General features: G+C 39.4%; 1 protein-coding gene across 2 annotated transcripts; it reads left to right on the forward strand.

Moving 5' to 3' along the window:
- The first annotated feature begins 352 nt into the window (after positions 1 to 352).
- Positions 353 to 12484, forward strand: tdrkh (tudor and KH domain containing). Of its 2 annotated transcripts, XM_058407310.1 has the most exons (15): positions 353 to 486; positions 3598 to 3750; positions 4162 to 4250; positions 4406 to 4598; positions 4721 to 4860; positions 5834 to 6146; positions 6683 to 6849; positions 6941 to 7116; positions 7198 to 7262; positions 7344 to 7495; positions 7643 to 7756; positions 7844 to 7898; positions 8250 to 9254; positions 10456 to 10543; positions 11716 to 12484. In XM_058407310.1, the coding sequence occupies exons 2-14, from the start codon at positions 3624 to 3626 to the stop codon at positions 10509 to 10511; spliced, it is 2652 nt and encodes an 883-aa protein (XP_058263293.1). In that variant the 5' UTR covers positions 353 to 486; positions 3598 to 3623; the 3' UTR covers positions 10512 to 10543; positions 11716 to 12484. The 2 variants fall into 2 exon arrangements, with proteins under 2 accessions (XP_058263293.1, XP_058263294.1); XM_058407311.1 differs by lacking the exon at positions 8250 to 9254 and having other exon boundaries at positions 11716 to 12460.
- Positions 12485 to 13202: the final 718 nt, after the last annotated feature.

A 13202-nucleotide genomic window follows, 5' to 3' on the forward strand; every position in this document is an offset into this window, starting at 1 on the left:
TATCTTCATTTAAAAAAAAATGGTGTGAATGAAATGTAAATTATACAATGTTATTTAATGAAATAAAAAAATAATAATTAATTTAATTTAATTTTAATTAAAAAAATATTTTGTGATTTGGTCATTAATGACCTAATGACGTCTATAAATAAATATCATTTATAAATATTCTGATTTATTTAAATATCAGATAATATCATAAGGCAATCCTTGTCTCGCGCGTGCATCACCAGTGCTACGCCAAGACTTCTAAGCCCCCATTGGGGGGGCGTGGTCACATTGCAGCTTACGTTTCTCGACACGTGATTGGGCACTGAGGTTTGACCTGCCAAATCTCAGCCAATCAGCTGTGTGTAATTCCGGGCTGAACCACAGACCTGCAGCCGTTAGCAAGCGAGTCATTTCTTTAATTCATGGTCAGAAGGTTATCGTTGTTTGTTAAACCGTAAGAGACGTGTGTTTCTCATCTCCTGTCACGTTTTAAAGGTAATTATAATGTGTTCAGCTGTGAGATTTTGCTTGCTCTGTAAGTTAAGTCCATAGTTTTAACATCGGCTTGGCTGTGAAGGTGACTAGCGTGTGTATATATGTGTGTGTGTGTGTGTGCGCGCGTGCTCTCATGAGTGCGTGCGTGTGCATGTTTGTTTGCAGCTGCTGCTATTTTCATGCTTCATATCCGGTATAATTGTGCACGAGCCATCAACTAGCTTAGATAAATGACCATTAGATAGCCACACAGTAAGTTAATTAGAAGGACGCCAGGACAGTGTTAATGATGTCTCCCGTTATCCTCATAATAATAATAATAATAATAATAATAACTGCCATTTGTTTGTACTTGGCTCCGTTACATGTCTTATTGTCATGTGACAATATTGGTGATCGCTAAAATATGAGGTCGAGAAAGCACCTTGCTTTAAGCTTATTATAATGACTAAAACAAAAAGTGCTGAATTTAACAGGTAGCTAGCATGTAGGTGACTGTGACTGTGCATGTTGAGGAAGTGGTCAGTCTCAGGGATGCTCAAACCTTTTGTAGGCAAGGACTCATTTAAGTGTAAAATAAAAATTATCCAGACTCTTTTAGCACAGATTTATTTTATAAACATTTATTGGATCACATGTTCATTTTGAGTTTAGGGGACAGGACAAACAATCTAATACTATATAACCTTTAATACTATTAATATACACCGATCAGTTATATCATTATGACCTTGCTGATCTTTCGGCTGCTCCCTGCGTGTGTGAGGGGTCAACTTGGCACAGGTTTTACGCCAGATGCCCTTCCTGACACAACCCTCCCATTTTATCCGGGCTTGGGACCGTCACTAAATCTAGTGGCTGCGGTCGGGCACTGGATGGGAATCGAACCCGGGCCTTCCACATGATAGGCAGAAACCTATACTGAGCCACCAGTGCCCTATAGTTATATCATTATGACCACCTGCCTAATATTGTGCTGGTCCTGCTTTTGCTTCCAAAACACCCCTGGCCCATCGAGGTATGGACTCCGCTAGATCCCTGAAGGTGAACCAGTATTAACTTCTTCAGCAATCTGAGCTCGTCTGGTGGATCGGATCACACGGGCCAGCCTTCGCTCCCCATGTGCAACAATGAGTCTTGGCTGCCCATCACCCTGTCGCCAGTTCACCACTGTTCCTTCTTTGGACCACTTTTAATAGATTCTGTCCACTGCAGACACCCCACAAGAGCTTATTGGAGATGTTCTGATCAGTCATCTAGCCATCACAATTTGGTCCTGGTCAAAATTCTTACACTTGCCCATTTTTCCTGCTTCTAACACATCAACTTTGAGGACAAAATGTTCACTTGCTGCCTAATATATCCCACCCACTAACAGGTGCCATGATGAGGAGATCATCAGTGTTATTCACTTCACCTGTCACTGCTCATAATGTTATGCCTGATCAGTATAATACGTACTGTACTATACTGTATTATACGGCCAGAAGTATGTTTACGCTTGACCATCACAGCTATTTGAGATTCATTCCCAAACTGTTGACACAAAGCTGGAAGTACACTAGAATTTTCTACAAAGATTTTGTAGTTTTTCTTTACTGAGATTAAGAAGCCTAAACATGTTCCAGCATGACGCTTTCCCTGTACATAAAGCAAGGTCCATGAAGATATGGTTGCCAAAGTTGATGTAGAAGATCATGAGTGACCTGTACTGAACAATGACCTCAACCCCAAAGCATTGCTGACTGCACCCCAGACGCCAGCACCAGCGCCTGACAGATAATAATGGACAGTTTTCACGGCTATTCTTTACAGACCCCGCATCATTAATCACTTGGTTTCAATCTAATATATGTGCTGGTCCTAAAATCTGTATAATCTGGGTGTTGTAGAAGCAAGAAAGAGGCCAAAGTACAGTCCATAAATTCATTTGGACACGAATTTAACTTGTGCAACACTTACAGAGCAGCTTTGCAGTAAGCCAGATTTAGATCCTAATGAGGAAGCTGGAGTGTCGAGAACATTAAAATGAGCCAGACACAAATCCATTGCTCCCTGATACCAGATTGTAGGATTATTAAACATGCCAGTATACATCTGGAAAGGGAAAACGGGTAACTAGTACTGTGTGTTGTACTGATATTCAGTATGAACATCTTGTCCTGGGATGAACACAGGATGCTCTTTCAGAATACAGCAGCAGTCTTTAGGTACAAATCTACAGATTATCCATTATAGCAAAGTTGAGCCTTGGGCAGAAAACTGGTTTTGGGAAGGTCAGATATTTAGGCTTTCAATGTGGGACTGTTCAGCAGAAGGTGAGTGACCACAGGAATGGGTGAGAGACAGCAAATGAGAAAGAGGTAGAAGATTATTACTTATTTTATTATCTTAAAGTGTTGTCAAAGGTTGTACAATAAAAAGCTGGTATAGATCCTGGTGTAGTAGTATTACTTCTCAGTCTTGACTTCCACGTCACTACTAGATGTGATTATGAGCTTTTAGTCTTAAAGCAATGTTGAGCTTTAGAGGCCACCATTAATGGCATACTCTGTACTCCAAAACAGTATGGCATTTTGCTATAGTACTGGTACATGGGACTGTGGTTTTGTCTCCATACCTTCATGCCACATTCCTTGCCACCCCAATGTTAATGGAGTGTTCGATGAAATAAAATGCATGAGAAGGTGCCATGAGAGTAATCCAGCCTCTTGTGAGCTGCTTTACTGCATGCTTGTGATTTCAAGGAGCTAATTTAATATTGTAAACTCTCTGTTTATTGAATGCAGTGTTTGTGAGAAAAGGCCATTTGAGTCGCATTAAGGGACAAGCCGGCGCTTATACTCAAGAGGTTTTCATAAATGCTGAATTACAGTTCAAGCTCTGTTTGGTTCAGCTAAGTCTTTGTATAAAAAGGTATAGGTGCACTACGGGAAAATACAGCTGCAAAAAATAGAGAAATAGTGTCAGGTCCAGTTTCGGACACAGTATGGGTTATTTTGTTTGTATGTGCTTGTTCATTAGGGCCAGGCTATGATTCAGAGCATAGTGATGGACTCTTTAGGAAAAATTCCCATACATATAGATCAATAACACTGTGTCTCTGTTCAGTCCAGTGCTCGGCTCAGCACAGCTAAATGGCAGCAGTCCAGGAGGGGCCGTGGAAAAGCCTGAGCTCTGGGAAGAAGGTGGTGTTGGCTGCAGGCCTTTCTGTAGGGGCCACAGTGGGCTACATCTTGTACCGACATATTCGCAACAGCAGCGGTGAGAGATATTTACCTGTTGAGATGTGTTTACTCTAGTGATCCGTTATTTTAGTCGTGAAACGATTCAATTCATTAATTGTTTTTCTTGGCCACGGTTCTGTTTGTATCATGGCTTACTGCCAGCTCCAGAATGATCAGCACTCCATTATTCCTAATGATATAATAATGAGAAAACTACACTATATTACATTAACAAAGTACAGTCTGTATGCTAATAGCAATAATTTGGCCTTTTCCCCCCGACATGCAGAAACCCAAATCCCAACACCCCTAGACGACATTTGACATTACTGATTATACTGTTTAGCATTGGCTAAGCAGCTCTAACTAATATGGTTTTTATTGTTGGATAATATAAGTAATTGTAATTATATTATCCAACAGTAATTTTTGTTTTTTGGCTTTGTAGCTCAGAAACAGACGGAACAGTCCAGGTTTTCTCTGCCGCTCGACGTGTACAGATGCATTGCGAGGCACCAGAGTGCCTTTCTGGATCTTGTAAGTTTTTCCCTTCCTGATTTCTACGACTAGTGCCTGTTTGTAATATATGAACATTTTGTTAGCTTGCTGCTCCATCCTTTTACCTAAATCATTGATTTACTTTTAATTGAATACAAATGGTTGCAAAGGTTAAGCTTGCTGTTTTTGTTCAGGTCAGTCAGAAGTCAGGAGCTCAGGTGAACGTGCTGCCGAATTCAGACGATCAGAGCTCTGTGTGCTTCTTGCTCCAGGGCACAACTCAGCAGAACCTCTTGGCTAAATGTGCTCTGGAGAAACTGGCCAATGACAGCGAGCCCATCACTGATGTCATAGAGGTTCCACAAACTGCCTTCGGACGAATCATAGGTCCCACACTGAGCCTGACTTCTTAACGTTTAATGATTTCGAGATCTTCTTTCCTTTTTCTGCCTTATTTTTTTTGTGTAAAAACAAGTCAGTAGACTAATAAAGGAACTTTTGTGTGATAGGTCGTGGAGGCGAGACGCTGAAGTTCATTAGCAGAACGTCAGGAGCTCGCGTGAACTGCTCACGTGAACGAGGTCGCAGCTTGGAGGAAAAGGGCAAGGTTACGATTGTGGGGACACGTCAGGAAGTCCAGCGGGCTAAGGTGAGGTGGTTGTGTGCTCCAATAAATGTCTAAAGTGGCCTAGACCAAACTAAAACAAGGATGTTTACTGCAGTGACTCAGATACAGGGCTAGGGAAAATATACAGTTTCAACAGACAAATAGTTGCATAGCATAACCTCCACCATCCACCACATGTGCAGCATGGATCCAATTACCACAAAGTAAAATTTAGATATTTTTTCTTTTATTAAATCTGTTTACTCGAAATATACTGTTGCCAAAAGTTTTCATCCAAATCATTGAATTCAGGGGTTGTTTTTCAGGGCTTGGACTTGGCCTCTTAGTTCCAGTAAAAGGAACTCTTAATGCTTTAGTATACCAAGACATTTTGGACAATTTCATGCTCCCAACTTTGTTTGGGGATGACCCCTTCCTGTTCCAACATGACTGCACACCAGTACACAAAGCAAGATCCTGACCTCAACCTGATAGAACACCTTTGGGATGAATTAGTGAGCCGGGCCTTCTTGTCCAACATCAGTGCCTGACCTCACAAAAGTGCTTTTAGAGGAATGGTCAAAAATTCCCATAAACACACTCCTAAACCTTGTGGAAAGCCTTCCCAGAAGAGTTGAAGCTGTTTTAGCTACAAAGGGCAGGTCAACTCCATATTACATTCATGTGCATGTAAAGGCAGATGTCCCAAAACTTTTGGCAATATAGTGTACTTCAATAATGCAAGTCTAAGAGAGTAATAAATGTCTAAAATGAATACTATGTCGCAAGAATTTTTTTGTAGTTTTATTTAACTTTCCATCATTGAAGCAATTTTCCATAGCTGGAGCAGCAGCTACTATTAGACGAGAGTGAACAGGTTCAGTTTATTTCTCAGGACAGGGAAACCTGCCGGTTCATGTTTGTAGTAATCACACATAATACACATGCTGGAGAGTTCATTTATTTTTAGGAATTCTGCTTTCACTCCTTTTTGTTTGTTTTGTTTTATTTTTAGGACTTAATCATGGAGAAGGTGATGGAGAATGAGACGGTACGGAAACGGATAAACCAGTCTTCTGCTCTGCGCCAGAAAAGGAAAGCTTTAGAACTGGAGCCGGTCCACAGACCTCAGGGCCGAGACACCGAGCTCACGCAGAACACGAACAGAGACGATCTGCTCTCTCCATTGACTGAAGCGGGACTGATTCAAGCCAGTGGCTCTAATGGGTTTGCCAGCAGCGGGGACCACACAACGGAAAATTCGCTTCGATCAGAGGAAGAGGAGATTTTCTCACCAGCTTCACCACTGGAGTACTCAAAGTTTGAAAGTAAGAGCAGAGCAGGAGTAGTAGTGGCTTAGACATCATAAAGGGGTGTAGCGTTTTGGTTTAGACGTTTAAAAAACGTCCTTTAAATGCACATAAAAATGCTCCCCAGAAAGTACCATAAGCTGCTCCCTTAATGAGTTATACTTCTGACTGCGATACAGATTCCGACTTCCCATGAACAATTTTGAAGTTCTCAGTAGTTAGTGTCTCCTTTTTAGTTGCTGTACCACTCTATCAGCATTTTGCTTTCGTCTTTGGTGAGCTTTATTAGCTGTAGTAGAGTTTTTGACAGATCCTGTGACCTGACACTAAATTCCTGCAGATTTACTGTGTACTAAAATATTTTCACCTTTTTTTAAAAACATCCAACTGAGAAAAGTTTTACTTGAAGTTGTTAGATGTTATTGAATATTACCATTTCTATCACCTACACTGACACATTTTAAAAGCAGTGAAATGTTTTCTACCTAAAAGTAGATTGTTATTGTGGATACAGTGACACAATGGTCAGTATTTCATCTGTGTCCTTTTGCCAGTCCCGAGTCCAGACTTGAGCTTCCAGCCAGGTGAGCATTTGGAGGTGTATGTGTCTGCATCGGAGAATCCCCAACACTTCTGGATCCAGATCATAGGTGTCCGATCACTGCAGCTGGACAAACTGACTACCGAGATGAGCCGTTTCTATAATGGAGATACCTCAATTGTGAGTTTAATGCATTTCCCCTTGTTTCATAATTATACCTAGTACAGAAAGCGCACATGGCTAACTGGAAAGATCTGTCCGTGCCGTCCAGGAGCACAGAGTCGAGGCTATAGTTGTAGGGGACATCGTGGCCGCTCCGTATCAGGACCACGGCACATGGAACCGGGCTCGAGTGTTGGGCGTCCTGAGCTCTGGTTTGGTCGATCTGTACTACGTGGACTTTGGGGACAATGGAGAGCTGCCACGGGATCACTTACGCAGCCTGAGGTCCGTGCGAGTGAAGTGAACACCTGCTGATCTGTTTGTGATGATTATTTACCAGGACTGATCTTTTCTGTGCTGTTTTAGGAGCGATTTCTTGAGCTTGCCCTTCCAAGCCATCGAGTGCAGTTTGGCAGAAGTGCAACCTGCAGGTATGCTTGTGATTCATAATGAAACTGTGACAGATAATGTATGTAAATTCTGATTTAATATTCTAATTAACATCGTCGCAGGAGATTTTTGGACCGAAGACGCACTGGATGACTTTGAGAGGATGACATACTGTGCACAGTGGAAGCCTTTACTAGCCAAACTGTGCAGTTACTCACACACTGAGATGTCTTCTTGGCCCAGTGTAAAGCTGTATGATAACAGCCAGGGAAAGGTCAGAGTGCTATAAATTTCAGCCGCCTTCTTTTATTTATTTATTTATTTAAATTAATTTTAAAATTCTATACAGCACTGCTGTAATTCACAAAAAAGGAACACTATAGAACCAGAGATTGTGCAACTTTTTCCCTGTGTGTGTAAGGCTGTGGATCTGGGTGAAGAGTTGATTCGCTTAGGCCATGCAGTGAGCTGTCAGGATGAGGGGAGCGGGTTAAGAGGAGATCATGATGAACCAAGATCTCTGCAGAAGTTGTTGGTAAGAAAAATTTAATGCCATTTTCTTTGTCGTTTGGAAATTTCTGCTTTTTCATCAAACTAACGATGTCTCGTTGCTTGTCTATAGGATGACATGACCGGGGTCAACTCAGAGTTGAGTATGTCCTGCATAAGCTTGTCAGGTTAGTGCCAGACTTTATTCCAGTGGCTGGTTTCACCAACAGGTCTTAAGCAAAGCGGTTTATATTCCGAAATGAATCAGATTGTTAGATTGAAGTTGAGTCTGATGATAAGTCATGGTCAGAAAGTTATGAACAGCTAGGTATACAACTAAATGTAAACCCTGTTGAAGAAAATGGCCTCTGAACTCTATGTGCATGAGTTTTATATAATTGTCTTTAACACAGTATACAGCAAGAGAGTTAAAGGCCTGGCCTGGCAAATCGTCCATCAAATCATCACCCTGTCAACTTAGGATTACATGTAAACATGTCAGGTTACGTGTCACTCTATAAATAACTACATGTGTTAAGGTTCTACATATCCATCAGTGACGAAACAGTTGACGTGGTCATTGTCGAGCTGCCCCAGTTCTGTAGATGTCGAGCGAGCCGATGTAGACCAGAATTCCTCTGACAACCTCATGCCTCCTTCTTCGTCGCTTCTCTACTCAACACCGTCTTTGAGCCTGAGTGAGCTGGTGAGCCATGTTATCGAGTCCTCAGGATCAGTGCTGTCTCCACTGGTCCCGGATCCAAGAGTCCTTCCTCACCAGAGCAGCTCAGATCTTCCATCAGCAACACAAGTAAAGCGTATGCAAGACTTCTCTTCGGTTACAACATCCTCCTCATCTGCTGTAGAGGCAGTGACTTCAGCAATATATTCTGTCAGTCTGAGTGACAGCGTCTTCGTTGGGACATCATCCAGCAGCAGCAATGTCGCATCATCTTCAGAGCTGATAGAACCGGAGTCTTCTCCCAGTACCTGTAGTGAGTGTGCGTGTAGCAGGAGTAGTGATGGAATAAGAGGTGTCTGGTATTACCTTACCTCCTCTCAGGAATCCTCTGAGACGTCGCTCAACACCACCATGCCCACGTCAACCACAGCTTCTTCATCCTCCTGTCCAACTTCCTCATCCTCCTGTCTGACAGATGAGCCTGAGGATCCGACCCCTGTGACCTCCTCTTCTGTAATCTACCTCAGCTCTGATGTGTCAAGTGCCGATGCTGCAGAAATGGTGGATGGAGATCCATCTGAGCCAAGCAAGTCTTTTCAAAAGTGTAGTTTTTCCTATGTGAGTGACTGCAGCAGTGGAGAAAGTGATATCATTTATGTCGGAGCTACCAAATCTGTTTCTGACCCCACTGATAAGGGAGCTAATAATTCTAATGATTCTGCATCTATGAGTAATGTGAACAAGAAAGAGTTATTAAGAGACAAGACTGAGAAGGAGGAGGTTGGTGAAGAAGCAATGCTAAGAGAGAAGGTCCTGGAACTTGAACACCAGAAGACGAACAGTGGAGATGTATCAGTAAGAGGTGCTGCTGGTTTAATGGCTAACCTAAAGAAATATTCTAATGTATTTTAACCTAATCACTAAACACCACATCTGTAGCATATGTGTGATTACTCCAGAGCAGGGGTATCAGCATGTTTCCCAGTGCTCCCTGTTTACTCACATTATAGTAATTGAAGTCGATTGCTGAGTTCTTTTTAATCAGTTGTTCCAAAAAATATATATATGTAAATAATATATACCATTAAAAAAAGCCCTGACTTTCTCAGGAGGTCCCATTTTGGCAAGTTGGATCGTCATCACATCATTTCAGCTACTAAGATCATGGAAAAGCAGTGTATTGTAAGCCATTTACACAGAACGTTTTTGTGAAAAAAAGTTCATGAAGACAGTTCCATCCATCCATCATGAAGATAGTTCCATCCATCCATTTTCTCTAGCACTGATCCTACATAATTTCAGGGGACTCGGGGCACAAGGCAAGGGACACCCTGGACAGGGAGCAAGTCTGTATACATACTTACACACACACACACACACACACACACACATGCTCACACTTACACCAATTCAAACACCAAACAGTTTAAGCCTTCAGCACATATATTTGAACTGGAGAAGAAACCAGAGTAGCCAGAGGAACATGCACACTGAGTGAAGGTGGGAATCAAACCCCCAACCCCGAAGGTGTAACACCAGCATCTCATGTAGAGGTGTCACCATGCTGAATAATTAAAAGGTTAAATAACTGAAATATCTTTCATTCAGCACTATTAATAGCAAATGGTCTACTAAATACACTTTATTATGTTAGACAAGTTGGGACCATACATTAAACCATACAAAAACCTTAAACTACCATATTTTTCCCCCCAAGCACAGTGAAACATCTACATTCATAGTAATTGCACATACACTACACTTGTGGTGGATGGAGATTGGGATGAAATACAGTTCTGTCCACTGGAGCACTATGGGACTGGCTAATTCTCAAATCAGAAGTTAAATCAGCTCACTGTAACTGGAAGAGGTGCTTAAGGTGTGTGTATGTGTGTGTCTGTGGGTCCTCCCCCTCACAGGAGTATAAAGAAATTAATTTCATACCACTGGGCACTATGGGATTTTGTTGTGTGTGTTTTCTTTAATAATTTTCACAATACAGTGTTTAACAGGTTTGATAGTTTGACTTTGTGTAACCTTGATTTTTATTCCATCTTTTGCAGAAGTCGCCTCAATATCTGGAAGTGTAGATGATGTCCTCGAAGACGAGTTTAACTGATAAAAGACCAAAGTCAATATGTATTCATATTGGTAAGAAAAGCATACATTTTTATGTAGAATCTTGTATCCATTTATTTCCACATTGCTGTTGAATTGATAGGTCAGTAGGTGATGACATTTTTCCCCTCTGACAGTAGTGATGACTGCAAGGTGTTTAATATTAATGCCCACATACTAATGCACTATGTGGTCAGATGCTTGTGGACATCTCACTATCACACCTATATTCATTACAGATTTAGTTCCACTTGCTGTTATAATACCCTCCACTCTTCAGGCACTGCACTGATGACGGGTAAGGAGGTCTGGCACGTAGTCAGTGTTCCAGTTCACCCCAGAGGTGTTCAGTGGGGTTGAGGTCAGGGCTCTGTGCTAGCCACTCAAATTCTTCAGCTAAATTTGGCAAACTGTGTTTTCATGGACCTCACTTTGAGGACGCAAGGGCATCATCATCCGCCTGGCAGTTTGGATCTCATAGTTCCAGTTAATGGAAATTGTAATGCCGCAGCACCTAAAGACATTCTAGACAATTGTTTGTGTCCAACGTTTTTGGCTACTGTTCAGTGTGACACACATGATTGTGATGGTCAGGTGTCCACAAACTGTTGGGAATATATATATATATATATATATATATATATATATATATATATAATATAAAATGTATGTATATTATTGTTTCTAATGCAACAGTTAATTCACAGGGACTTGTATGAATTAGACTCCACGTAAAAGCATTTAACAAAACTGTGTAACTGGTGATACTGTGACGTTTCCTGTCAGGAAAACTAGCATTTTTGAAAGGAAGCTCCATTAGTGGTAAAGCTGTAACTTTACATTTTCAGATAGTGTCTCCAGGACCTTGCAGTTTCTCATTAAAATGAGCTGCGTGTTATCTTTGTAATTTCAAGAGAGAGAAAAGAGAGCGAAATGGCTGTTTATATGTAATAACAGGAACCGTCCAAGTAATGTTACAAAGACATTGCACAACATGAATTATAACTAATCAAGTACAGTGTATTATTCTCTGAATAAATCGAATCTTTGGCCAGTTTCTGTGTAATAAAGAAATGAAGCACATCATAATAAAACACAGCACTGTCATCGGTTGTTTTCTTCTAACCTCATGATTTATTCATTACATAAATTCATTACATTTGATTAAAATTTCCCTGTTTTTCTTCTTTGTTTTTTCCCCTCAGAGACCACCTCTGCTGACATGGACCTCATGCTTCCTATCTGCAAAACCAAGCCTTATCTGACTGTGCTATCTATATGTTCTGTTTAATTTACTTTTTGTCACCTTGTTGTCTGTTCTAGAGTTAATGTCAACATTACAGATATTGTTTCTTTCACTGTGTACTGAACTACTTGAGAAGAGTTAACTGATGACCAGATGAAGAGTGGCGCTCAGGGAGTCTGAAAGTGGGAGCTATGGAAATGAACCTCAGTATTATACTCGTTGTGCACTTGGGTGATTAAATAGTTTTTATGGAAGTTGTTTGAAAACCACATGCATTTAATTTACTGGAACTTTTGTTGTTTATGTTGTGCATTTCAGGGTTTATTAACATGCTCGAAAAACATTATGAGGATATGAATATAATAAAATAGAGTATTGTTCTAATCTGGTCTCTTTCTTTTAACATCCTTTCTTCTTTGTTCATATAGGAATTGTTTGAAAGGTCTTTAATGTCTTATTATTCAGAAAGTAGATCCTAAGACACTTCAGGTCTAATTGTAGAATTAGAAATTAGGATTGTTATAAAACTTGGCCGAATGTCTGACCTCATCACCAATTACTTCATATTAAATACTGAATGAAGTTACTGACTTGCACATCTTTGTTTGGCTTGGCACCACATACATACTGTCCAATACATTGTTTTTATTTATTATTTATTTTTTTCAGAAAGCTGTTTTAGGACAATATTAATATAAAACTGTACACAATGGGGAGTTTGCCTTCCAATTAACTGAATTAAACCATTCTATGGATTTCCGAACCTTGTTATATTTAAAATTACTAGGGCTTAACTGATTAGTTATATTTTGTATTGAATACAAATAAATGTATCTAGTATATTACAATTTGTGTACAAATGATGATTATGATTATTATTATCAATATTATTATTGTCATTATTATTATTAGCACTATTATTATTACCATTATTATTATTATCATCATCATCATTGTTATTATTATTATTACCATTATTATTATTAGCATTATCATCATCATCATTATTATTATCATCATCATCATTATTATTATTTTTACCATTATTGTTATCATAATCATAATATTATTATTATTATCATCATCACCATCATCATTATTATTATCATTATTATTATCATCATCATCATTATTATTATTTTTACCATTATTATTGTTATCATAATCATAATATTATTATTATTATCATCATTATCATTGTTATCATTATTATCATCATTATTATTTTTACCATTATTATTGTTATTATTATCATAATCATAATATTATTATTATCATCATCATCATCATTGTTATTATCATTATTATTATCATCATCATCATTATTATTATTTTTACCATTATTATTGTTATTATTATCATAATCATAATATTATTATCATCATCATCTTTATTATTATTTTTGTTATTAGAATTATTACTATTATTATTATTAATATTATTGTT

Source organism: Hemibagrus wyckioides, linkage group LG13, assembly GCF_019097595.1.
Source record: "Hemibagrus wyckioides isolate EC202008001 linkage group LG13, SWU_Hwy_1.0, whole genome shotgun sequence".
Lineage (NCBI taxonomy): Eukaryota > Metazoa > Chordata > Actinopteri > Siluriformes > Bagridae > Hemibagrus > Hemibagrus wyckioides.